The 27,970-nt window shown below is 42.4% G+C and overlaps 2 protein-coding genes across 2 annotated transcripts; one reads left to right on the forward strand and one right to left on the reverse strand.

The window, feature by feature from the left end:
- The first annotated feature begins 622 nt into the window (after positions 1 to 622).
- LOC110737021 lies at positions 623 to 27,859 on the forward strand. Its single transcript, XM_021917369.1, has 3 exons — positions 623 to 749; positions 24,185 to 24,393; positions 24,527 to 27,859. Exons 2-3 carry the CDS (start codon positions 24,191 to 24,193, stop codon positions 24,633 to 24,635), a joined length of 312 nt encoding a protein of 103 aa, XP_021773061.1. The 5' UTR covers positions 623 to 749; positions 24,185 to 24,190; the 3' UTR covers positions 24,636 to 27,859.
- Positions 17,703 to 24,189, reverse strand: LOC110737020. The gene is made up of 9 exons (XM_021917368.1): positions 23,066 to 24,189; positions 22,903 to 22,980; positions 22,719 to 22,782; positions 22,562 to 22,611; positions 21,104 to 21,349; positions 20,892 to 21,015; positions 20,511 to 20,801; positions 20,289 to 20,405; positions 17,703 to 18,207 (listed from the first exon to the last, which is right to left on the reverse strand). Exons 5-9 carry the CDS (start codon positions 21,181 to 21,183, stop codon positions 17,770 to 17,772), a joined length of 1,050 nt encoding a protein of 349 aa, XP_021773060.1. The 5' UTR covers positions 21,184 to 21,349; positions 22,562 to 22,611; positions 22,719 to 22,782; positions 22,903 to 22,980; positions 23,066 to 24,189; the 3' UTR covers positions 17,703 to 17,769.
- Positions 27,860 to 27,970: the final 111 nt, after the last annotated feature.

Raw genomic sequence — 27,970 nt, forward strand, 5'->3', positions numbered from 1 at the left:
GTCGGAAATTTTGAATTTTCCGAGGAAAATTAATTCCGTCTGAAATAATTAAATAAAAACAGGAATTAATTTATGTGGGAAATTAATTCTTCCGACGGAAAAATTAATTTTCGACATAAATTAATTATGTCGGAAACAATAAAACAACAAAACCCCAGTTCAACTTTCTGATTCTTTTTCGTGAAAAAAATTTAGAAACAAAAAGAGAAAGAGGAAGAGAGAGAAAAAGGAAGAGAGAAAAAAAGGAACAGCGAGAAAGGGAGAAACAGAAAGAGAAAGAGGAAGTGGCGACCACCGTCGATCCGCTGCAACTACGCCGCCGTGAAAAGCCGATTGGTAAGTGTAGTTAATTTTTTTTTTAATTTAAATTTTTTGGGAAACCCTAACTATCACCACCATGTCAACAACCACCACCAGTCTTTTACCACAACCACTGGTCGTTGACCACCGTCCCCTTGTGACTCCAAGGCCGCCGCTCGGTAAGTAGCTTTGCCCCCCTTTTTTTATTGGGTTAAAAACTGACCTCAAGCATGCGACCAGAACCACCACCAGCCGTTCTGCGACCGGAACCACCACCAGCCTCCCGCCGTTCTGCAGCCCCGGTAAGTCTTTTCCCTTTTTTTTTTTTTTTTTTTTTTTTTTAAATAAAAACTGACAGCATAAAACCTAATTAAGTTTTTAATCTTAATTATTTGTAGGATTTGCATATTTACTTGGTTTAATTGTGAATAACAAGTGCAGATCTACAGGTTAGCCCAATATAACCCCTAAAATTATTAGTTTAGTTTATACTTGACATATTAGTGACTAATTGTATTTAGATATATGTTAGTTTGTGATTGTTTTTAGTGTAGTGTATACAAGTTGTTGTATTTATGTTTAAATATGTTGAAATATTTGAAATGAATGTGTTGTATTATGATACGTTAGTTTAGTTTAGTTTTTAATTGTTGTATTATGATATGTTAGTTTAATTTGATTTAGTTTAATAAAATAATGTATGTTAGTTTACTTTAGTTTAATATAGTGTATGTTAGTTTATTTAGTTTAATATTTTTGTTTGATATAATGTTTAATATAATATCTACTAATTGTTTAATTTATTTATTTGTTTAGTTTAGTTTAATTATGATATATTTGTTTAGTATAATGCATGTCTCCTTTACTTTATATATTTTGTAAATGAATCATTTGCATAATCATATGCCTAGATACTCGTTCAAGGCATACATATTAAGAGTATGTCTTGAATAGTCCCCGGTTGGGACTGTTCTTGTACGCTTATTCTCACTTAGGTGGTGAATGTATGACTTGTTATTGATTCTAGGGAATATCCTGCCTTCTCATTTCTCTACAATGTTCTCTGAGTACATGTGTAGGTGTGTTTATTCGCCTACATCGTGTACTTGGAGAACTGTAGGAAATGCTGGCGGATTTTCCATAGAATTGAAAACCTGCTTACATTCACTTGTGAGATTAAACGTACAAAGATGGTTAGGTTGGAGTGATAAGGACCCTTTGGAAGCATTTCAAACCTCATTTTCATTTCCATAACACTGTGATGGATAATCAATAGGAAATACGCTTTGTGACTAATGTGATTATACATATGTGTGAGTTGTGTAGAAGTTGTGATCATGAAACGAACAGAACGTAGTTGGATGTATGAAAGGAAGGTTGGGCAAAGTATTCATCCAGAGTTCGTGAAAGGGGTTGATGAATTCATTGAGTACATCAAAGATCATCCCGAGAGTAGTAACCTGAATGAAATTAGGTGTCCATGTTTTAAATGTAAGAACAAACGGCTTTGGGATGCAAAAACGGTTAAAATTCACCTGTATCGCAAGGGTTTTTTTACCCAATTACTATGAGTGGATGTGTCATGGGGAAGGGTTTCCAGGAGTTCCTGAACGGCGCTCCAATGACTATCGTGAAATGGTTTTCAATGCTTTTGGTCATACTGAAGATCAAGGGCATTCCGAGCAGGCTAGTGTTTCATCAGAGGAGGAGCCTAATGCACAAGCTAAGCATTTTCTGGATTTGTTGAAGGCTTCTGAAAGACCATTATACGAAGGGAGTTCAATGTCTATGTTAGAGATGGCTGCTAGAATTACTAGTCTAAAGTGCGAGTATAATTTGCCCCACAAATGTGTTGATGGGTTTGCTTCTTTGCTCAGTGAAGCGATTCCTAACAACAACCATATGGCCGACACATTCTACGAGGTGAAGAAGATTATGAAGGGGTTGGAACTGCCTCATGAAAGGATTCATGCATGCCCGAAATGATGTGTGTTGTTTTGGAAGGATGATGCTCAACTGTCTACATGTAGGGTGTGTGGCACAAGCAGACTACTAAAGGTAGCCTAGTGCCTTTGAATGTTCTGTTTTATTTCCCGATCACACCCGGGTTGCAAAGGCTCTTTGCAACCAAGAACATTTCGGAGGAAATGACATGGCATTCGAAAAATCCTCGAGTTCAAGGCACAATAGCACACCCTAGTTGTTTGGGGGTTTTTTATGTGTCCTACGAGAGAGTTACAATTTCCTAGTATGCTCCTTCCTTCGCCTGTACCTGCACAAATAACGGAGACTCCGGCTGGGGGGTGGGAGTTCCGCCTCCGAAGATTAAGTTAGAACCTTTCTGAAGAGTAAATAAGAACAATAAATGCTTCTCGATTGGAGAGTGTTTTGCAATGGGTTTTGTGTTTGGTTGGTTGTTGGAGAATATTCTCGATCCCCATCAATGAGGTCTGCCCTTACTATTTATAGTAGGGGAGAGCTGTACCTCAATTAGGGTACAATGACACGTGTCGCAAAGGGATTGGGCCCTTGCTGACTGTTGCAAGCTTGACACGTGGCAAGCCTTTATAGGGCCACGTGTCTTAGGGGTATTTTTACCCTAAACATCTGCCCCTCACAGGTGTGACGTGGCATGTACACGTGTCGCCTGTGACAAGTGTCAGACGCATGGGAGGAGACGGTTCGTCTTCTTCCCTCCCTTTTTCAAATTTCAAGTTTTTAGGGCAGAAGGTACCGTTTTGCCTTCTGCTCCTCTCCTATAAATAAGAGGCACTCTCTCTCTCCTCCATACTTTACATATTTTTCAAAAAATTTCTGAGAGAGAACTCTAATACCGGCTGCTACTTTCAAGATTTTCTTGCATCCGGCTTTCCAGAAACTTGACATCCGGCTTCCGGTTGAGCGTACTTTCCTTAATTCCAGCAAGGTACCGGCTGTCCCTTTCTCTTTACTTTTAACTTCTGATTTTGGGGTTTTTGACTGATTTTTCCATCCGGGTTGCATGCCGCCTGGGGGGTCTTTAACCCATATCCCAGTACTGAATTCTCTCCCTCAGCCGGCATAGCTCCGTCTGAGGGGTCTTCAACCTTAAAACATCACGCATTCAAAACACCCCCATCCGGTGTAACACCGCCCGGGGGCCCTGTTCATTTGCTGTTTCTGAAAGCCGACTCAACCGGTAAATTCCGGTTGGGATACCTTTCAATCAAAATATATATATATCCAGTTTGAAGGCCGCCTGGGGGGTCTCTGACCCATTCCCAAATAGACTTCTTATCCTTTAAATAACCAGGCATTCAAAGCACCCCCATCCGGTGAAACACCGCCTGGGGTACTTCTGAGTTTGCCAATAAATGATTTCAAACCCCCAACCGGTTTAATACCGTTTGGGTCATCATCCTTGACTTTTCATGACCTTTTAGTTTCAAATTTATTTTCTAATTGTATTCAATGCACCCCCATCCGGTGATTCATCGTCTGGGTCCTGCTTGAATATGATTCTTTGAAACAGGTCCTAATATACCCTTATCCGGTATTTCACCGTTTGGGATATCGTTGAATGACCTTAATAGTCTTTGCTACACCTACAGCCGGCATCTATACCGGTTGTTGTGTTTGAACAGGCTCTTTTTTTTGTGTTTCTCATAGCCCCCATCCGGTCTAACACCGTCTAGGGTATTTCTGACCCAACTCCCTTGATACCGTCTGGGGTATCATGGAGTGAACCTTACAATTCATCTAGCTAGTTTTTACAAATGCTTGTCATAACCCCCCATTCGATCTTACACCGTCTGGGGTACTTCTGACCCAGCTCACTGAATACCGGCTAGGGTATCATGGAGTGAACCTTACAATTCATCTAGCTAGTTTTTACAAATGCTTGTCATAACCCCCCATCCGGTCTTACACCGTCTGGGGTACTTCTGACCCAGCTCACTGAATACCGTCTGGGGTATCATGGAGTGAACCTTACAATTCATCTAGCTAGTCTTCTAAACAACCACAGGCGGTAAAATGCCGTCTGTGGTGCTTTTGAATGAGCTTATGACAGACCGGCTAATTTGCACTTTTTGTCTTTTTCAGCTCAAACACATTTGTGGAGTTCTCCGCCTGAGGTGACTTCAAGCCAACTTCCATATATCAAGCTTCATACCTCAAAGGTACCGTCTGTACCCTATACTCTTCATTTCTCTTTATTTTCCGATTGTGCATATAGAGTTAGGATATGGACTCCACCAACATAAACACGGCACAGCCTACGACAGTGGTCAGCCGGTCACCAGGGACGGCTGAGTCTAGGACTGGGACTGCCGTCTGGGGGTGCTTGGGACAACCTTCACCTACTTCGAATCTGACCGCTTCTGTTCATGTGCAGGACAGAATGGCCCGGACTAGATGGACGGCAGTAGATCCTGATTACAAGTCCGATAATGCAGCCGTTGATCCGGCTGACCCTTTGAATGAAGAGCAGACAGAGGAACCGTCTGAGAGGGTTCCAAATGAGGATACTCCGCAAGACTCCCCGGGTGCACCTAGCACACCGGGTGATAGCATTTTGGATAGCTCTGGTTCTAATGATGAGGAATCCGGCGAAGGATCAGATGACGAAGAGTCCGGCTCTGATGAAGAGTCTCCTGAAGCGGCTGCCCCTATTGATGAGGAAGCCTATAAGTGGCCGACTAAGGGGGACCCAACCGACATGACTATGTCCGCCAGGGATGTGGTCACTTTAAACGCCACACTTCCTGCTTTCTTAAAAAAGAAGCCGGTTGGGGAGGAATGGGAAGTGGTTGTACCGCCTGTAGAGGCAAGCGTCGTTTGGACTGACGACGTGGACAACGCCGACTACTACTTCGGCTATTATGAGGCGACATTCACAGCCGGCCTCCGGTTCCCCCTTCATCACTGCGTTAAAGCCATACTAAGGGGGTATGACTTGGGCGTATGGCAGTTGACCCCTAACTCATGGGTCAACATTTTGGGATACATTGCCGCCTGCGAGTTGCAAGAAGTTAGGCCAAGCTGGGAAGCTTTTGCGCACATGCATTATCTCAGCAGAGCACCGGGTGGGTGGAATGCGTTGTATACCTTAACAACGCTCCCGGAATATATGATGACCTTGGACAAGCCGTCCAAGTGGAGTAATTGGAAGAGCAAGTTTTATGCCGTCTCTTCTCCATCCCCCCAACTTAACCACCGGCTGCGTAGATACAATAAGCATCCGGCTCTGTTGGGTAGGAAATGTGCTCTCCCGAAAGTGCCAGCTGAGGCCTGGGACCAGATAATGGAAAAAGGCCTCTTTCTTAAGACGACCGCCCGGATGGATGATGGGAGTGAAATTATAGTCCCCAAATTTTGGGTTCCCCATCCGGATTGGTTTAAGGATGAGTGCTTCTTGTCCCTTTGTAATCTTAGCACAATGTTTACGAAGGGTAGGTTGCTGAATGACCAAGTATTTACCGGATGCATATGTTTATCAGATTTCTAACCCCGTATTTTTCCTTTTTGCAGAAGTAGCCGAAGGAATGGTGCCTTCAGAAAAGACACCGGCTACCTCTGCTTTTCTTCTAAGGAAGAAGCAGATTGAAGAGAAGAAGGCGGCGCTAGCCGCCAAAAATGCCGGGGTAGTTTCTCTTTCCTTTGCCATATTTATTCTTTATTTGCCGGATGCAATGTACTTGGTAGATGATTTTTTAACCGGATGTAACATCTTTGACTGATTTCAGGCTGGGAGTCAAGTCATACCTCGCTCTTTAGCGAGTATGCACAAGAGACTGGCTGGGAATATTTCTCAGCCAGCTTCCAAGACGCCAAGGGTGGCTGCTCCTGCCCCGGCTGCTGCTGCTACCAGGAAAACGCCTGATAAAGACAGGCCTACTACTGCAGGAAAGAGCCTGCAAGTCACTCCCCACTCTGAAAAGGTGGCGGAGTCGATGAGGCTGGTTGCTCGTACTCAGACGGGCACCGGCTCACAAGCGGCTGGGGGGGCCTTGACCCCACAGTCCGAAAAAGGTAACAACTCTGCCTTTGATCCCCCCTGGCCGCTTGGGCATATGAGAGTAAAAACCCAAGCAAGCCAATTCGGGGATTCTTCTGGATACCGCCTAAGTATAGGCAAAGCGTATGCCCAACACCTTACAGATAATTCTATGATTGCAGATGCTTCCTCCAGCCGTCCAAATTATCAGCAATACGCTAAGAGGATGGTCCGGTCCCTTACCTGGACTGAGAGAGAGGCTGTGCCGGCTGTGCACACGGTCAATCTTGACCGAATCACTTCTCTCCTCGCTGAGGTATTTAAACCGGATGGCCTATGCTTGAGCAATGATCTTTATTTACCGGATGCAAGTGTTTTGTCCTGATTTTTCTAACATTCTTCCCGGCTGATATCACAGGTGCTGCTGAGAGTGGATGGGCTTAATGTCCCCTTGCGTAAAAAGCAGGAGGAGGTAAGAGACGCTCATAGACGCGCATCTGAGCTAATTGACGTCTGCCAATTCAATGCTCTTTCATTTAACTTGGAAACTAAACAAAAGGCGTTGGAACAGGAGGAAGCGCTGAGGCAAGCAGTTGCGGCTGGGGAGGCAGCATTGAAGAGAGTTGATGAGCTTGAGTTGAAGGTCAAAGACCTTCAAGCTGATCTTAAAGCTCTGGAAAATGTTGATAAAGAAAATGCTGATCTTCGTAAGGACGTCAGCCGGCTGAAGGATGAACTTGCTACCAATCAGGCGGCGCATAAGGAGGCGCTGGAAAAAGAACAACTCCGCCTGATTGAAGAGAATGAGGCTGACTACGAGGAGCGCATGAAGCTGGCCTGGAACCTCATTCATCCGGATTTTGAGTATGAGTACTTTAACCTTCGATACCTTTATGCCTCTGAAGTTTATGAGGCTAAGGTACTCGGCGCTGACCCTCCTCCCCCTTTCGATGAGTGGGCCGAGCGAGGTGCGGAGATTCAGCCGGATGAGGCTAATCAAGGGGCGCCGGTTGGAGACCAGCCGGAAGCCATGGTGGAGCAGTTGGCTGAAGTTCCAGTTGAGCCAACCCAGCAGCCTGAGCATCAGCAATCTCAACAGCAGCAACCGTAACAACAGCAACTACCTCAACAACAGCAGCAACCGTAACAACAACAACTACCTCAACAACAGCAACAACCATAAACAATTTTTTCTTCCTTCTTTTTTTTACCGGCCTGCGAGCCGTGTAGGTATCTTTACTTTTCCCGGACATGGGTCCGGTTAACTTTTATTAATTCTAATCTATTAACCGACTCAGTCGGTTTTGCTTTTTACATATACTTGCATGATTTAATTTTAGCACTATTTTTACAAGTATTACAAGTATTTGTCTGTTCTCATTCCGGCTGATACAACAGAACGCAAATAGAGTGGCTGTTTGTTTATTCCAACGGTAAACAAGCAGCCGTCCTATTTTCTGCCGGATAAGGTATCAAACTATACATCTATCTCATACCGGCTAATACAACAAAACTCAAATAGAACGGCTGTTTATTTATTCCAACGGTAAACGAGCAGCCGTTCTATTTTCAGCCGAATGGGGTAATAAACTTAGATGTCTTAATATACCGGCTGATATAATTAAATGCCCCTGAAATGGCTGAATGTTTTACACCAACGGTAAACAAGCAGCCGTTTCATAGGCAGCCGGATAGGTAATGATCATTAACCTACAATATGTCGGCTGGTACAATAAGATGCCTCTGAAATGGTTGTTTGTTTACTCCAACAGTAGATAAGCAACCGTTTCATGGGCAGCCGGATGGGTGGTATAACCGTCTGGGTATCCTTTGAATAAGGCCCGGTTGCCCTAACCCATATAAATATAACAGGAGTTTTTTACTTGGAGTAACATCATTCTTTTTTAAATGAATGTTTATCCGGAATACCTAACCGTGTGTAGTGTTTTGCTGCAAAAGCCGGTTGGTATTTTTACTAGGGTTTTATTTTTGCCGCATGGACCACTTTTGGGTCTATGCCGGCTGAATCCTAGATACAATGGATCATTTCGAACGGCTGTTTGTTACTGTCAATGATGTGTCAGTAATGCCGTTTGAGTTCTATGATCGCCAGAACAATGTACCACCCGGAAGGGAGCTGTTCTCTTCGACGATTCCACCCGGATGGGTGTCGCCGGACGACTGCTCTTTTTGGAGCAGTGATTTTTAATAAGAGTTCTTCCGTCTGTGTTTTTGCACAAGACAGGTGATTGTTAATAAGCGTTCTTCCATCTGTGTTTTCGCACTAGACAGGTGCTAATACAATTGAATGAATGGAAATTATATACTTTCACATTTCAATACTATTTACAAAAATTACAAATTCCTTAAAAGTAGTACTTTTTCAAGTTATCTACGTTCCAGGTACGAGGCAGCCGCATTCCATCTGGGGTTTCCAGGCGATACGTGCCGTTTCTTACTTTTTCAAAAATCCGGTAGGGGCCTTCCTAGTTTGGGGTTAATTTCCCTTGTTCATTCGCCCTACCGGTTGCCTCAAGCTTTCGTAACACAAAATCTCCTACTTTAAGGGGTCGTTTGCGCACCCTTTTGTTGTAGGCTCTCGTCATTCTCAGACGGTAGATTTCATGACGCAAGGCGGCATTGCCCCTTTTTTCAGGAAGAGAATCCAAAGCCAGACGCATGGCCTCCCAATTTGCGTCTTCATCATATAGCATGATTCAAAGCGTTGGTTCATACAATTCAATGGGAAGCACCACCTCTGTGCCGTATGCCATAAGAAATGGGGTTTCACCGGTTGACCCCTTCTTAGTCGTTCTGATAGACCAAAGAACATGGGTCAACTCCTCTGCCCAAAGACCGCCTGCTTTTTCAATCTTTTTCTTGATTACGCCTGAGATGAGTTTGTTAAAAGCTTCTACCTGACCGTTTGCCTGGGGACGGCCTACGGATGCAAAATAATGTGAAATTCCTTGGTCTTGCAACCAAGTTTTGAGAACAGGCGTTTCGAACTGTGGACCATTATCAAAAACCATTGACATAAGAACACCGAACCGGGTGATTACATTCTTCCAGATGAAGGAGATGACATCCTTAGTTTTGATGCCTTTTACCGCCTCTGCCTCAACCCACTTTGTGAAGTAATCAACGGCTACTAAAATGTATCTTCTGCCGCCTAGGGCAGGTGTGTATGGCCCCAAAATATCCATGCCCCATTTGGCAAACGGAATAGGGCTGTAGATGGCCGTTAGATCAGTAGCTGTAGGTAACCCTTTCGGAAGAGTTCACCCTTATGCATGACGAAACTTAATGCTCGTCTCTTGAGAGCAGCCGCTTCTGAAGAGACACCCGGCAAAGTGTCGTCTATCAAATAGTCCCGGATGGGATCCATCCAGGTAGAGCTTCGATCTAGAACTCCAATGGGATCATGTTCAATGCTTTTCTTTTCCATGACTTCCCAGAAGACTGATCTAGGCGTATCACAAGTGACGGATGACGCCAGTTTTGATAATGCATCCGCCTGATTATTCTCGAACCTGGGTACTTGACTCAGATTGAATTCGTCAAATGCCCCGGCTTCTTACTTAACCGCCTGAAGATACTTAATCATGACCGGATGGGTGGCTTCATAGTCACCATGGTACTGGCTAACGATGAGTTGAGAATCAGAACAGGCGTCAACCTTCCTTGCCCCGGCTGCCTTACACATGAGGATACCGGCTAGCAGGGCCTCGTACTCAGCTTCATTATTTGAAGCTTGAAACTTGAATCGTAGAGCATACTCGTATTTGTCCCCCTCCGGGGAATGACAAATTACGCCTGCCCCACAACCGTTCAAAGTAGAGCTCCCGTCTACATATACTTTCCATACTTGATCAGTATTATCCGGCTGTACCGGCCTTGTCATTTCAACAATGAAGTCGGCAAACGCCTGACCCTTCACTGCCCGCCTAGGTTCGAAAGTGATTTCCAGACTTTGAATTTCAACAGTCCATTTAATCATTCTTCCGGATGACTCTAAAGTGGTCATAGGCCGTTTGAGTGGTTGATCAGTATAGATGGTAACTGGATGAGCCAAGAAATAAGGTTTCAACCGCTTGACTACTTTGTACAAGGCCAGACCAAATTTTTCAATCATGGGATAGCGAAGTTTAGCATTCCGGAGGACATGGCTTATGAACTAGACCGGGAGCTGGTTGCCGTATCTCTCAGCAAGGAGAAAGGCACTTAGGGAATGATCTGAGACGGCTAAGTACATATAGAGAGCTTCCTGGGGTAGGGGACTCACTAGTCTTGGTAAAGAATGCAAGTGTTGCTTCAGCCTTTGAAATGCCGCCTCAACCTCTTCACCCCATTCAAACCTTGATCTCTTTTTGATTGCTTGAAAGAAATAAAGGCACTTGTCGCCTGACCGGCTGAGGAATCTCCCCAATGCCACCAGACAACAGGTAAGCTTTTGAGCCTCCCTGACGGTACGAGGCGACTGAATGTCAATCACCGCCTGTACTTTGTCCGGATTGGCCTCTATGCCCCTCTGGTCAATCAAAAATCCGAGAAACTTCCCAGACTCAACACCAAAGACGCACTTTTTTGGGTTAAGCATGACTTTATGCCGCCTGAGGGTGGTGAAGGTTTCTCGGAGGTCAGCTAGATGATCCGCCTGCAGCTTGGATTTGACTATCATGTCATCAATGTACGCCTCTACATTTCTCCCAATCTGGTCATAAAAGACCGAGTTTATCATTCGTTGTAAGGTAGCAGGCGCATTCTTCAACCCAAACGGCATCACCGTGTAACAGTATAACCCCTGATCTGTGACGAAAGCCGTCTTTTCTTAATCTTTCTTCCACAAGGGTATCTGATGGAAGCCGGAATAGGCATCCATAAAACTCATCAGAGCATGACCGGCTGTAGAGTCGACCAAATGGTCGATCTTTGGAAGCGGGTAACTATCTTTTGGACAAGCTCTGTTTAAGTCCGTGTAATCTACACACATCCGCCAGGTACCATTCGGCTTTTTCACAAGGACAACATTGGCTACCCAATCCGGGTAGAAGCATTGCCGAATGAACCCGGCATCTAAAAGTTTCTTAACCTCGGCTGCTGCCGCCTGAGACCTTTTCTCGCCATGGTTCCTTTTCTTTTGCCTGACCGGCTTCTTTTTAGGATCCACGGCGAGTTTATGAACAGCAAGATCCGGACACGCTCCCGGCATTTCTTCTACTTCAAAGGCAAACACATCTTTGAATTCTCTCAGCAATCGGAGAAGATCGATTCCCAAGTTGTCAAATGCAACCGTCCCAATTTTGACGGTTCTGTTTGGCCGGCTGTCTTCTAGGATAATGTCAATGATTTCCCCTGCCGGCTGGGGGCGGAGGTCGTCTGACCTCTCCTCTGACAGTGATTGCTATTGTTTTTCTTTGACGGGGGCCAGTAGTTGGTCCGCCTTTCTCTTTTTACCGGCTGCCTTAGTAGCCGGTAACTCATGATCACACTCGTCAAGTTCAACTACTTCCTTGTCTTGACCGTCTGTGACCAATGTGGGTTTGACGTCCGAGAGGTAACACCCTCTCGCCGTCTTTTGGTTCCCACTCAAGGAACCGACCGTACCATCATCCCTCTCAAATTTAATCAACATTAGAGACGGGATGATCACAGCCTTTGAAATGTTAAGGGTTGGGCGGCCAATGATCAGGTTGTAGGCCGTCAAATCCCCTACAATAAGAAACTTGACAACCATGTGCCGGGCCTTCCCCTTCACTCCTAACCGGATGGGTAGGTCAACCATGCCCACCAGATGTACCACTCCTCCCCCAAAACCAACAAGAGGGTATGGGGCCGGATGCATGCTACTTGGCTTATACTTGAGTTTTTCCAAGCACCGGTAGCTTATGAGGTCAGATGAGCTCCCGGTATCAATTAAGATCCGGCCAACTCGTTGATTGACGATTTTACATTCGATGACTATTGGGTCATCATGCGGCCGCCTGACCTCTCCTCTATCCTTTTCGGAGATATGGACCTCCGGAAATGAATTTTTAGACGACTGGCCCTCATCCACTAAGTTGACCAGCTTCCTAATGTTATCCTTAGTGCCCCGGATGGTAGGTCCGCCGCCCGCAAATCCACCGGCTATGGTTAGGATGGTATCCTCATCCGTATCAGATTGATTAGCCGGTGTCTTTGGAGGTGGTCCTTTGGCCTGGTTGGGAGCACCCTTTGATTTGGATAGATAGGATTTTAGAGCCCCCTCATCAGCAAGGCGGTCAAAGAGCCGCCTGAGGCTAAAACAGCCCTCAGTATCATGGCCTATTTCTTCATGGAAAAGGTAATATTTGCTTTTATCCCGACTGCTCACGGGGCTCTTCATTGGTGCCGGTTTTTCAAGACTCAACCGGTTTTTAACTTCCATAAGAATGGATGCGCAATCCTTGGTGAATTCGTACTTTGGAACATACGGATCCGACCTCTTTCTCTTTTGGAATTGTTGTCCGGGTGGCTCTGCCGCCCAGACCTCTTTTCGCTTCTTTTCTTCCCTTTTGGCCGGCTGGGTGGGCCGGCTCTCTCTTTTATCGGATCTTTTGTAATCCGTTGGAAGTTTAACAGCGCAAAGTTCCATTGCTTGGATGTAAGCCTCCGCCTTCATTAATGCCTCGTGAAGAGTAGAGACCCTCTTCCTTACCAGGTCAAACTTAAAAGTTGACCCGTCTTTTAGGCCTTTGAAGAAGTCAGTATAGGCAACATCATCAGACAACCCCTGGATTTGGATCCTCATCAGGTTAAACCGCCTGACATATGACCGGAGCCCCTCCTTATCTCCCTACTGTATTGCCCCCAGATCAAGGCTTATTTTCTTAGCAGGGATATTCATAGAGAAGTTGGACGTGAACCAGTTGGCCAACGTTCTAAAGTTATTGATGCATCCGGCAGGTAAGTTACCAAACCAACGTTGAGCAATCCCTTTCAATGTTGCCGGGAAGCACCGACACCATGAGGCATCATCCAAACCCTGCAAATACATCAGGTTGGTGTATGCCATGAGTTGATCTTCCGGGTTGGTGGTACCGTCATAGGCACCAACCAACACGTTTTTAATTTTTGACGGCTGGGCCATCTCGGTGATTTTCCTGGAAAACGCCGTTGGCTGTTCCCCAAAGTTGAACAGCAGGAGCTGCCAATCCATAGGCTGGACAGGCGGCTGCTGCTGACCCCCGAAAAGACCCGGCTGCGAGTAAGGAGATCCAAAAGGCGTGTATGGTGACCCATGTAATGCCGGTTGGATGATATGAGGGCCGGATCGAGCGGAAACCTCGCTCGACTGGCTGTCATGGTTTGTTCTCGAGTGCCTTCTTGATGTGACATGGAAGCTGTCTCGAAAGGTCGACGTTGATGCCGACTCAGAGCGCTGCTGAGTCTTTTTATCTTGGATGAGCGTCCGAGCATCAGAATAGACTTTCTTCGTTCCATCCGGCTGTATGTGCCGGAAGGGTTTTCTGGCTCCCTTCATGGGAGTGCGAATTTTTGAGCAATCAATGGGCCTAACCGGCACCTTTGACTTCGGGTGTGGGGTAGACGCTCTACCTTTCACTGTCTTGGCCGTCTTTTTTCCAAGACGCCTCTCTTCCGCCTCTTCCGCCTGACCCTTACGGGGGCCGGCTGAGTTATCCAGAAGGCCTTTGATTTCCCCTTTAAAACTCATCATCATACTTATGAGTTCATCCCTGGAGACTGGGGTGGCTCCTTTTGAAGCAGGAGTTAACCCAAGCGGTCCCCTGGTGGGATGGCTTTGGCCTGCCTGCTGCTCTGCCCGTTCCCTTTTGTCTTTGGAACGAGTATGCTTGGTTATAAAAGAACCGTCGGCAGCTGTGTAAGTTTCCACCTCATAATTGTCGGCTGTATCTTGGTTCGAATGGACCTCAGCCTCAACAGCAGGTTGAGTACCTTTCCTCGGTAGTACAGGTTCTGAAGTCATCTAAAAAGTACCCTCCCCACAGACGGCGCCAGATGTTTGGGGGTTTTTTATGTGTCCTACGGGAGAGTTACAATTTCCTAGTATGCTCCTTCCTTCGCCTGTACCTGCACAAATAACGGAGACTCCGGCTGGGGGGTGGGAGTTTCGCCTCCGAAAATTAAGTTAGAACCTTTCTAAAGAGGAAATAAGAACAATAAATGCTTCTCGATTGGAGAGCGTTTTGCAATGGGTTTTGTGTTTGGTTGGTTGTTGGAGAATATTCTCGATCCCCATCAATGAGGTCTGCCCTTACTATTTATAGTAGGGGAGAGCTGTACCTCAATTAGGGTACAATGACACGTGTCGCAAAGGGATTCGGCCCTTGCTGACCGTTGCAAGCTTGACACGTGGCAAGCCTTTATAGGGCCACGTGTCTTAGGGGTATTTTTACCCTAAACACTAGTGATAGTGCAGCTTGGAAACACCTCGATAGTTGCTTTCCAGAGTTTGCCTCCGAGCCTCGTAATGTTCGCCTAGGCTTGTGTATAGATGGTTTTGCTCCTCATGGTATGTTTGGGGGACAATATTCTTGTTGGCCTGTCATTTTGACCCCTTATAACCTGCCTCCCTCAATGTGTATGAAAAGACAATTCATGTTCCTTTCGTGGCTCGTTCCTGGTCCTAAAAACCCTAAGGGAAACTTGGATGTGTACATGCAACCGTTGATAGAGGAGTTGAAACAGTTATGGGAAGTTGGCGCTAATACCTACGATATTTCGATGAAACAAAATTTCAATCTTCGATCAACCATCATATGGACTGTTAGTGACTTCCCGGCTTATGGTATGTTGTTCGGTTGGGCCACATCTGGTAAGAAGGCTTGTCCATATTGCATGGAGAAAAGCAAAACATTTTGCCTCGAACATGGTGGAAAAGTTTCTTGGTTCGATTGCCACCGCCAATTCTTTTCGACGGATCACCTTTTTCGGAATAGTAGAACTCATTCTGCAAAAACAAAGTCGAAAAAGGTGCAACTCCACACATCATGTCAAGAGAGGAACTGTGGGAATGTGTGAAAGACCTTCCGAAGGCTACTGATGAGCCCGAGGCACTTAAACGCCTCAAAAAAGCAAAAAAGGGGTGGTTCAAGCAAAACACACTGTGGGAGCTTCCATATTGGAAGCATCTGCTCATTCGTCACAACTTAGATGTCATGCACATTGAAAAGAACTTCCTTGATAAATTAATTCACACTATAATGGATGTGAAAAGCATACGTGTGACACGCCATCAGCTCGAAATGACATTGCCAAATATTGTAAACGTCCGCAGCTTCATCTTCAGGAGGATGACAGAGGAAAAGAGTTCATGCCAAAGGCTCTATTCGCTCTTGACAAGGCTCAGAGAAAAGTTTTGTGTGAATGGGTTAAACAACTGAGGTTTCCTGATGGTTACGCCTCCAATTTGAGCAGATGCATAGATTTGCAAGCATGTAAGCTACTTGGAATGAAAAGCCATGACTGTCACGTGTTCATGGAGAGGTTATTGCCTACTGCTTTGAGGGAATTGCTCCCTTGTCATGTTTGGAATGTAGTTACAGAGATCAACTAATTCTTCCGCGATTTGTGTTGCTATACAACATCAGTTAGTGACATGGAACGATTGGAGAAAAACATAGCTGAGATCCTTTGCAAGCTTGAGAAGGTCTTCCCTCCTACATTCTTCAACTCCATGGAGCATTTACCTATTCATTTACCATACGAGGGGAAGTTATGTGGTCCTGTACAATATAGATGGATGTATCCTTTCGAAAGGTAAATCAAAGACCCTTGCACATCCTATTTTTTACATCTCGACCCACACTGTCGTGACTTGTTCATACATTTATATAAGTGTAATTGCAGGTTCCTTAATCATTTGAAACGAAAAATTGGGAACAAGGCTCGAGTTGAAGGATCCATATGCAATGCTTATCTCACTGAAGAGATTGCAAACTTCTGCTCTAATTACTTTCAGGCAAAAGTTGACACTAAAACACGAGATCTCGGTCGAAATGTGAATGCCGACGTGGACTCCACAGTGGACGACACTGAAATTCCAGAGTTGTTCACAGTGGATAGCGGTCGTGTGTCAAATGAGGGTAAAACTCGGTTTTTTAGATGAAAAAGAATTCGAGTGTGCTCATTTGTTTGTGTTACAAAACACCGACATCCTTGGTGAATACGAAAGGTATAATACGTTTAGGAATGAAGTGTATTCAAAGTTATGAACAACTAAAATGGTTACATTGTTGATTTACATTGTGTCTTTTGTCTAGTAGGAAGTTTGAGGACTACATTCTTAGTACTCGACCTTATCTGCGTAGAGCAGAAGTCATGGAGAAATGCGAAGCTGAATTCTCTGATTGGTTTAATCACAAGGTGATATAAACGGTCTAACCGTGACATAATTATGATTTTCTATTCCTTGCAATTCAATTTATTCAATTAGGGAAAAGTGACGTTTATATTCAAAACGTTGTTAGGTGGTAGAAGAGAAACCAAATTCGGATGTCCTGCGAGTGTTGTGCATGCGTCCTTTCAAGCGTGTTTGAACTTAGAGGCAGATTTTTGTCGGTGGATTTAATTTCCATACACATGCCCATGGCAAGCACAAATCTACGATGAATTATGGTGTGTGTGTATCAAGTGAGGATGGTGGAGAGTAATTTGGCATTTTAGACGACATTATTGAAATTGTCTACACTGGTCCCAAAAAAGAGTACCACTACTAGAAAACAGCTGATTTACGAGGGAAATATTACGTCGGTAAACCTTGAAAATCCGTCGGAAAGTCCAGTTTCCGACGGAAATCCGTCGGAACACGCTGTCGGAGACCCCTTTGTAGGAAATTTGGGTTATACCGAGGGATTTTCCGTTGGAAACTTACTTACAGACGGAATTTCCGACGGATTTTAGTTTCTCGGAACCGTATTTTGACCAGAATTGGAGGTCCGTCGCAACCTTCCGACGGAACAGAATCCCTCGGAATATTCCCCTGTTCCGACGAAAATTTCCGTCGGAAGGCCCCACCTTTCCGAGGGAATTTTCCGTCGGAAGAGGTGAAAGTTACAAGGGATTTATTCTGTCGGAAGGTTCCGAGGGATTACTATTCCGTCGGAAGATCCCCTTTTCCGAGGGATTATAATTCCGTCGGAAGGTCCCCTTTTCCGAGGGAATACAATTCCGTCGGAAGGTCTCCTTTTCCGAGGGATTACAATTCCGTCGGAAGGTCTCCTTTTCCGAGGGATTACAATTCCGTCGGAACTTTTCTTCTTTGCGACGGAATAAATCTCTATTTTGGCTATATATTTTCCTCCGGGACAAACCTGTAATTCTTGCCTCTTATATTATATTACTCACTGAATAATTTGTGCAAACATATATATATATATATATATATATATATATATATATATATATATATATAGATACTAATTCCAATGTTTACAATAATCACTAAGTTAATATAAAATTAGAACTAACAAACACTAAGTTCATCAATGCTATACAACAGCGCGAGAGGCCTGGCCAGCTCCACCAAAACCCGGGTCGTCGTCCCTGGGATCTCGAAATGGAGGTCGCACGTTGGAACATGAGTCATTGGCGTAACGACCCATCATCCTTTCTTCCAGCCTCTTCTCCATTTCTTCAATTTGGGCTTGTAGTTGGGCTTGAACTCGGGCTTCCATATCGTCTTCCATTTGTTCCCGAAGAGCTTGGACCCTGGATTCCATCTGATCCTGCATCTTAGAAACAAAGGAGGGCGTGTGTATGGAAAGTCGGCGACCTATCTGGCTGCCATAGTACATGTCAGCACTTTCGCCTAGTCCCTTCACACGTCCTTTTTTGTTCCGACCACCCACTATCTCCCAGTACAGCTCATTCGGACTCTTCTGAGTCCTTTGAGTGCTAGCCGCCTCAACCCTCTTCTGGTAGGCCTCCTACAAGATAAACATATAAAAGGGAACAAACGAGGTAGTAAGTTATACAAATAAGCTAAACCAAATTGAGCCAACTATGGCCAGTATGACCTATTCTTTGCCCATTTTTTATGTTTTTGACCAAATGAACAATTTATTTCTCTAAACATGCATATTTTAGGTATTGTAAGGGGTACAGGCCTTGAAATCACAAAAAACTACAAGTCCCTAAGGTTTGGGACGCATTTTGAGCCAAATGGAGCCAACTATGGCCTGTATGACCTATTCTTTGCCCATTTTCTATGTTTTTGACCAAATGAACTATTTTTTTCTCTAAACATCTCTATTACAGGTATTCTAAGGGGTACATGCCTTGAAATGCCAAAAAAATACAACTCCCTAAGGTTTGAGACGCATTTTGGAGCCAAATTGAGCCAACTATGGCCTATATGACCTATTATTTGCCCATTTTCTATGTTTTTGACCAAATGAACATTTTTTTCACTAAACATCTCTATTACAGGTAGTCTAAGGGGTAAATGCCTTGAAATTCCAAAAAAATACAACTCCCTAAGGTTTGAGACGCATTTTGGAGCCAAAATGAACCAACTAAGGCCTGTATGACCTATTCTTTGCCCATTTTCTATGTTTTTGACCAAATGAACAATTTTTTTCACTAAACATCTCTATTACAGGTAGTCTAAGGGGTACATGCCTTGAAATGCCAAAAAAATACAACTCCCTAAGGTTTGAGACGCATTTTGGAGCCAAAATGAACCAACTAAGGCTTGTATGACCTATTCTTTGCCCATTTTCTATGTTTTTGACCAAATGAACTATTTTTTTATCTAAACATCTATATTACAGGTAGTCTAAGGGGTAAATGCCTTGAAATGCCAAAAAAATACAACTCCCTAAGGTTTGGGACGCATTTTGGAGCCAAAATGAACCAACTAAGGCATGTATGACCTATTCTTTGCCCATTTTCTACGTTTTTGACCAAATGAACTATTTTTTTCTCTAAACATCTCTATTACAGGTAGTCTAAGGGGTACATGCCTTGAAATGCCAAAAAAATACAACTCCCTAAGGTTTGAGACGCATTTTGGAGCCAAAATGAACCAACTAAGGCCTGTATGACCTATTCTTTGCCCATTTTCTATGTTTTTGACCAAATGAACTATTTTTTTCTCTAAACATCTCTATTACAGGTATTCTAAGGGGTACATGCCTTTAAATGCCAAAAAAATACAACTCCCTAAGGTTTGGGACGCATTTTGGAGCCAAATTGAGCCAACTATGGCCTATATGACCTATTATTTGCCCATTTTCTACGTTTTCGACCAAATGACCTATTTCTTTCTCATAACATGTCTATTATAGGTATTCTAAGGGTTTCATGACTTGAAATCACAAAAAACTACAAGTCCCTACGTTTTGGGACGCATTTGGAGCGAAATTGAACCAACTATAACGTATATGACCTATTATTTACCCATTTACTACGTTTTCGACCAAATGACCTATTTCTTTCTCATAACATGTCTATCATAGGTATTCTAAGGGGTACATACCTTGAAATCACATATAACAACAACTCCCTAAGTTTTGGGACGTATTTGGAGCCAAATTGAACCAACTATGACCTATATGACCTATTATTTACCCATTTACTACGTTTTCGACCAAATGACCTATTTCTTTCTCATAACATGTCTATTATAGGTATTCTAAGGGGTTCATGACTTGAAATCACAAAAAACTACAAGTCCCTACGTTTTGGGACGCATTTGGAGCCAAATTGAACCAACTATGACGTATATGACCTATTATTTACCCATTTACTACGTTTTCGACCAAATGACCTATTTCTTTCTCATAACATGTCTATTATAGGTATTCTAAGGGGTTCATGACTTGAAATCACAAATAACAACAACTCCCTACGTTTAAGGACGCATTTGTAGCCAAATTGAACCAACTATGACGTATATGACCTATTATTTACCCATTTACTACGTTTTTGACCAAATGACCTATTTCTTTATCTACACCTATTCATGAATAATGAACCAAGGAAAAAAGTTTAGGGAATTTGTTACCGCAATTTGCTGAGCTGTGGGGTTTATTGGCACTGTGCCTTTCCCAGGCAGCTCCTTGAAGTGTGTCTTCAGAAATAGCTCAGGAGCTGTTGGTAGCTGGCCCTTGTTCTTCGCCGCCTTTGATACAAAAAAATAGGAATAATCGTTAACCATGTCAAACCCTTGTTACATTAAAATAGACAAATATGTCTTGTAATATAAGATATTTTTAAATAAACTTACCATCCTTTTTGCATGTTGGGTAGCTGCCAACGAACCCTGAAAGTGGGTCCCTCGGACGGGATTTTCCATAGATCCGCCCCTTCTGTTCTGCGCCGACCTCTCCTTGTAAGTTGGGTCGCTATCCACAATGTCCATCATCTCCTTGTGGATCTCCGCACTCAACCAACTTGGCCTGGCGCCTTTCATCTTGTGCGTGATGGTGTGGAACATGTCACGCAGGCGTGTGGCTACCCTCCTCCGAAATGTGATCTTCACTAGCTCGTCCATCTGAGGTGCCCATCTGTATTGTGCCTGCAAATGATAAAATACAAAAGTTATACACAAAACTAAATCAACACAATAGCTAAAACATGTATTAACCAAGACCCAAAAATATCATACGCTGAACAAGTTCCACCAGTGTTCCTTCGTAGCTGGAGGCACTTCGGAGAAGTTCCTCCAAGGGGCTCGGTAGTATCCAGTAATCGTACCGGATACCGCACTCCGAACCTTATGATCATCAAACCTATAACAAACGGGAAACAACAATGTTAAACAAATTCGAAATATGTAATATAAGCCTTGTATCTGATCATCCATATCATGATATTTACTTATCACAGCGTAGTAGGGTCCAAAAACGGGAGCTGTGACTCATCCTGTGGCTCGTCCTCTGACTCATCCCGTGGCCCATCTTCTACAGGAGTGGATGGGGACGTCTGATCCTCACCCAAATCGGCTGCCTCCGCATCGAACATCTCCTCATCCTGGTCGTCGATGAACAGGGCGCGGGCGGTCTCTTTCTCTTTCCCCTTTGCTTTCTTCGACGACTGCCCACTTTTTCCACCCGCCATGACTACCTGAATCAGATGTTAGTAAAATGACAAGATATTATAAATAAGGAGTGCAGTGCAACATAATATGGCTTTTATACAAACACTAAAAAGTTTTACATAAGCCTCATTAATATTTTGAATTTTACAATGAGAAGCATACGTTTAAAGGAGATAAACATTTTCTCCTATTCAGTACTCTCATCACTACTTTCACTACTAGAGTCATCACTACTATCATCTACACAGCTCACGCATATGTACAATCACATTAGTCATGAACGGTATTTCGCAGTCATTATCCACCACAGCGTTATGGAAATGCAAATGAGATTTGAAATGCTTCCAAAGGGTCCTTATCACTCCAACCTAACCCATCCTTGTACGTTTATTCTGACTAGTGAATGTAACCCAGGTTTTCAATTCTATGGAAAATCCGCCAGCATTTCCCTACAGTTCTCCAAGTACACGATGTAGGCGATTATACACACCTACATATGTACCCAGAGAACACGGTAGAGAAATGCATGAAAAGGCAGGATTTTCCCTAGAATAAAAAACAAGGCTTACATTCACCACCTAAGTGAGAATAAGCGTACAAGGACAGTCCCAACCGGGGACTATTCAAGACATACTCCTAATGTGTATGCCTTGAACGGGTATCTAGGCATATGATTATGCAAATGATTCATTTATTATAATATATATAAAGTGAAGAACACATGCATTAAACTAAACAGAGACATATCATAATTAAAGTAAACTAAGCAAATAAATAAGCAGGCTTATTAAAGATTGTATTAAACATTATATCAAACATAAAAATTAAACTACATACACTAACATACACTTTATTAACCAAAACTAAACCAAATTTAAATAAACTAAACTAAATATAAACAAACATACATATATTATTATATTCAACTAAACTAAAGAAAAACTAACATGTTATAATACAATAATTTAAAACTAAACTTAAATAAACAAAACTAAACTAAATTTAAAACTAAACTTAAATAAACTAACATACTTTATTATATTAAACTTAACTAAACTAAAATAACATGTTATAATACAACAATTATAAACTAAACTTAAATAAAATAGACTAAACTAACATTTCATAACACAAACACATTCCATTCAAACATTTAAACATATAAATACACTACACTAATAACAATAATAAACTACAATTTTTAATACAATAATAAACGCTTTTATATGCTCTCTAACCTGTAGATCTGCCCTTGTTAATGCCAAAGAACCGATTATATCTACAAATCCTACAAATAATTCAAATTAAAAACTTAGTAACTAAGTTTATGCTTGCAATTTAAAATGAATAAATGTCAAAAATTAAAAAAAAATGCCCAAAAAATGGGAATACTACCTGTTGTAGGCGGCAACAGGGCGTTGTTTGTGGTTGTTGACCGGCGGCCGGCTGGTGTTCAAGGCTGGTGTTCACATCCGAGGTTAGTAAAACTCGTTAAAAAAAAAAAGAAAAAAAAAACTGAAAAAAACCCCAAAAACAGTGAATTTTTTAAAAAAAAAAACACAAAACAAACACCACTTACCACTATTCAACGCCGCCGACTTTGACTCTTGGTGGTTGTGACCCAAATCGGCGGTGGGTGTGGTTATTTCCGGTGAACCTAGGTGAAATGGTGGTGGTGGTTAGGGTTTTTAGGAAAAAAGACCAAAAGAAAAATTACAAAAAAACCTAAAATCAAAACTTACCGGCGGCGACCTAGCGGTGGGGTGGTGGTGGTGGTGACCGTGTTCTTTCTCCCTCTTCCTCTTTCTCCTTCTCCCTTTCTCTCTCTTCTTCTTTCTCTTCCTGTGTCGCCTTCTCTCTCTTCCTCTCGTGTTTTTTTTCTTTCTGTGTTCTGTACAGGGTTGCGTTTTTTTTTTTATTTTTTTCGCAGTTTCCGACAGAAATTATTCCCTCGGAAATCCGTCGGAACCTGTGATTTCCGAGGGAATAATTTCCGTCGGAAACCACTTCGAGGGAATATTCCGTCGTAACCCAAATATTCCGAGGGAATAAAATTCCGTCAGAAAATTTCCGAGGGAATATTCCGTCGGTAAGGACATTTTCCGACGGATTATTCCTACAAAGTCAATTTCCCTCGGAAATTTTGAATTTTCCGAGGGAATTAAATTCCGTCGGAAGCATTCCCTCGGAAATAAGCCTATTTCTAGTAGTGTACAAGAGTATTTTGTTTAAGTGCAGTTGGATGGATTGTGGAAGGGGAATGAACATACATGAACAATACAAGCTTGTCGAAGTCAATCATACTAAGAAATACCCCAAGTACGATCCCTTTGTATTATCTTACCAAGTGACTCAAGTGTACTACGCATCATACCCTAGCCTGAAACGGGATCGAGTTCAATGGTGGGCTGTTTTTAAAACACAAGCAAGGTCAGTGGTTGATGCTCCGATGGACTTAGAGTTTTTGCAGGCACCATCCCCACAAGTACATGCAACGCTTTGCCCACCGAATGACATTCCAGGCTACGTCCTAGATGATGATGATGAAGATGATGACGATGGCTTTGTTATCTCAAGCGAGGAAGATGATGGATCTAGCATCGACTCTAGTGATCATGACGAGGATGAGAACATCGATGTATTATTAGATGACAGTAGTGATGATTCCAGTAATGATAGTAGAGATGACAGTAATGAATAGGAGAATATGTTAATCTTCGTTGGTGAATTTGTTTGGTATTGTAAAATCAAAATATGACTTGGTCTTTTTAATAAATCATTACGTTTACGCTGAAAATTTATTACATTGCACTATACTTGTAATTTATAATATCATGTCATGTTACTAAGAACTATTTTAGGTGATCATGGCGGGCGCTAACGATGGGGAATCGTCGAAGAAATCGAGGGTGAAAGGTAAAGGTGCAATGGTGATCGACTCCTCCGACGAGGAAATGGCGGACGCGGATGCACATGAATTGGGTGACACTGTGGAGCCTGCTTTCAGCCAACCAGGAGATGAGACACAGCAGGATTCAAAGTTGCCGGTGTTAGACCCTACTATGCTCTGGTATGTACATACATTTAATGAATTGGAGTTATATTCTTAATTTCGAAAAATTTACCTATTTATTACTTCCAACAAGTTCTATATTACTTTTTGTTGATGATCATCTAACATTGTGGTTTCTCGTTTAATGTAGGTTTGACGATAACAAGGTGAGGAGTGCGGTCTACGGGACGCTAACTGGGTACTATCGAGCTCCTTGGAGGAATTATGGAGAGGTTGATCAAGGAACGAAACAACACTAGTGGAACTTATTCTCCGTATGCTATTTTTAACTTAGTTAATACATGTTTTATGAAGTGTATGAGATGGAGTTGAGTTTCTAACTAATAAAGTTTATCATTCGCAGAAACAATTCACATGGGCACCTCCATTGAACGAGCTTGTGAAGGTCAATTTTGAAAAGAAGCTTGCAACTCGCCTACGTGACATGTTCTACACAGTCACACACAAGATGAATGGCGCGAAACCAGGCTAGCTCATTGAGGAAGTCCACAAGAAGATGATGGGCATTGTTGCCTCGGATCCGACGTATAAGAAGAGGTCGGCCCAGAATAGGAAGAATAGAAGGGGTGGTTCGATGGAAAATGTGGTCGAACCAAACCACTATCAGGGTTCTATGTCAGCTGTCCAACATGCAAAAAGGATGGTAAGTTTGTTTAATAGGCAAGTAAAATAGAAAGCATTTGTTTATTTCAAGCTAATGGAGGTGTGACATTTATAAAGATACTTTCTGCATGTATAATCAAAGGCGGCGAAGAATAAAGGTCAGCTACCCACAGCTCCTGAGCTTTTTCTGAAGACGCACTTCAAGGATGTGCTTGGGAAAGGCACAGTGCCAGTCAACACCAAAGCTAAGCAAATTGCGGTAACATCTTCAATATAACATAGATGAATTTGGTTAAAAATGTTTCCTAGAACTTAGTTACTTGATTTTTTTTTGTGTTTTCAAGTCATGGATACCTAAAACCACCTATAATTGACATGTTTTGAGAAAGAAAGAGTTCATTTGCTAAGAAATGAAGAAAATGGGCAAAGTAGAAGTCATCTAGGCCTTATATGGATGAATTTGGTTGAAAATGGTTCCTAGAACTTAGTTACTTGGTTTTTTTTTTGTGGTTTCAAGTCATAGATACCTAAAACTACTTTGTAATTGACATGTTTTGAGAAAGAAAGAGTTCATTTGCTAAGAAATGAAGAAAATGGGCAAAGTAGAAGTCACCTAGGCCGTATATGGATAAATTTGGTTGAAAATGGTTCCTAGAACTTAGCTACTTGGTTTTTTTTGTGGTTTCAAGTCATAGATACCTAAAACTACTTGTAATTGACATGTTTTGAGAAAGAAAGAGTTGATTTGCTAAGAAATGAAGAAAATGGGCAAAGAAGAAGTCACCTAGGCCGTATATGGATGAATTTGGTTGAAAATGGTTCCTAGAACTTAGTTACTTGGTTTTTTTTTTTGTGGTTTCAAGTCATAGATACCTAAAACTACTTGTAATTGACATGTTTTGAGAAAGAAAGAGTTCATTTGCTAAGAAATGAAGAAAATGGGCAAAGTAGAAGTCATCTAGGCCGTATATGGATGAATTTGGTTGAAAATGGTTCCTAGAACTTAGTTACTTGGTTTTTTTTTTTTGTGGTTTCAAGTCATAGATACCTAAAACTACTTGTAATTGACATGTTTTGAGAAAGAAAGAGTTTCATTTGCTAAGAAATGAAGAAAATGGGCAAAGTAGAAGTCATCTAGGCCGTATATGGATGAATTTGGTTGAAAATGGTTCCTAGAACTTAGTTACTTGGTTTTTTTTTTGTGTTTTCAAGTCATAGAAACCTAAAAATACCTAAAATTGACATGTGTTGAGAAAAAAAGAGTTCATTTGCTAAGAAATGAAGAAAATGGGCAAAGTAGAAGTCATTTAGGTCGTGTATGATTGAATTTGGTTGAAAACGGTTCCTAAAACTTAGGGAGATTTTTTTTTTTTTTTTTTTTTTTTTTTTTTTTTTTTTTTTTGTGATTTCAAGCCATGGAGGCCTAAAACCACCTATAATTGACATGTTATGAGAAAGAATGAGTTCATTTGGTAAGATATGTAGAAAATGGGCAAAGTAGAAGTCATTTATGCCTTACTTCGTTCTATTTTGTTCATAAAGCTTAATTTAACTTAAATCTGTGTTCTTTTTCATATGCATATCATGTAGGAATCTACCAGATGAAAGTTGAAGAAGCAAGCTCTCGAGGGATTTGGAAGAGTCTGAATGAGTTAAACTGGGAAACTGTGGGTGGCCGCAACAAAAAGGGTCGTGTGATGGGACTTGGCCAAAGTGTAGAGTTGTACTATGGCAACAGGTTGGGTCGAGTTTCCTCGTCTTCACAGCAGTACACACCTTCCATTGTTTCCCAGATGCAGGATCAGGTGGAGCAGAGGGTGTAGGAAATCTGGAGTCATATGGAAGACGAGATGGAAGCTCGATTTGAAGCCCGAATGGCCGCAATAGAGAGGACAAACCAGGAGAGGTGGGATGAGATGATGCGTCGATTCCCCGGCAACGACACATGTTCTACCATTCAACCTCATCCTCGAGACCCCAGGGATGACGACCCGGGTAGTGACGGTGCAGGGCAGGGTACTCCGGCTGTAGCTTGGCATTTGTATATGTATTTAGGCACGTACTTTGATTAGGATTATGTTTTACGGTTGTACACAATGTATAAATATATATATATGTGTGTGTGTGTGTGTTAATATATATGTGTGTGTGTGTGTGTGTTACACACACACACACACACACGCACGCACACACACACACACACATATATATATGTAAATATTTCGGTAATTATTCATGAATTCAATTTTATCTTGAATTAGGTGCAGGAAGTATAAGTTTCGAATGGTGGTAAATCCAAATAAAATCGATAAATTAGGTAAATTAGCAGGGCAATTTCCAACGGAATTTGTGATGATAAGCTTCGTCAGAAAAGGTATGTAGCGGCGGAAAAAAATTCCGTCGGAAAATGCCGACGAAAAATTCCATCGAAAACTCCTCGTATTCCGACGGAATATTCCGTCGGAACCTTCTCCTATTCCGACGGAATTTTCCGTCGTAGGCTTTCCCTTTTCCGACGGAAAATTCCGTCGGTAGAGGAGAGGTTTCCGACGGAATTTTCCGTCGAATCCTACCGACGGAATTTTCCATCGGAAAAGGCATATTTCCGACATATATTTTTTCGTCGGAAATTTGCGACGGATTCCCAAATCAAGTCAAACACAGCTCCGACAGAATAAATTACGTCGGAACAACCTCTTCCGACGGAAAATCCCTCGGAAAATTGTGAATTTCCTACAAAAAGTTTGGTGACAGAACCTTCTGACGGAATTTCGTCGGAAAGTTGTTTTCCGACGGAATTTTCAATGATTCCGACGGATTTTTTCCGTCGAAATTAAGCTGTTTTCTTGTAGTGTGAGCAAAAATTAATTGCTCATTTGACAGATGAGCAAAAAATTAATTGCTCATTTTGACAAATTATTTGCTCATTTTTGACGAATTAGTAAAGAATAAATATTAATTTTTGACAAAG

This window comes from Chenopodium quinoa, unplaced genomic scaffold (genome assembly GCF_001683475.1).
Source record: "Chenopodium quinoa cultivar QQ74 unplaced genomic scaffold, ASM168347v1, whole genome shotgun sequence".
NCBI lineage: Eukaryota > Viridiplantae > Streptophyta > Magnoliopsida > Caryophyllales > Amaranthaceae > Chenopodium > Chenopodium quinoa.

Excerpts from the sequence above, each read along its gene's own strand:
- LOC110737020 (XM_021917368.1), bottom strand. The coding sequence starts at position 21,183 with ATGGGCCACGGGATGAGTCAGAGGACGAGCCACAGGATGAGTCACAGC. Across the intron at positions 21,016-21,103 it reads ACCCTACTACGCTGTGATAA|GTTTGATGATCATAAGGTTC; the intron begins GTAAATATCATG and ends CGTTTGTTATAG. Across the intron at positions 20,802-20,891 it reads ACTGGTGGAACTTGTTCAGC|GCACAATACAGATGGGCACC; the intron begins GTATGATATTTT and ends TATCATTTGCAG.
- LOC110737021 (XM_021917369.1), top strand. The coding sequence starts at position 24,191 with ATGGCGGGCGCTAACGATGGGGAATCGTCGAAGAAATCGAGGGTGAAA. Across the intron at positions 24,394-24,526 it reads TTAGACCCTACTATGCTCTG|GTTTGACGATAACAAGGTGA; the intron begins GTATGTACATAC and ends CGTTTAATGTAG.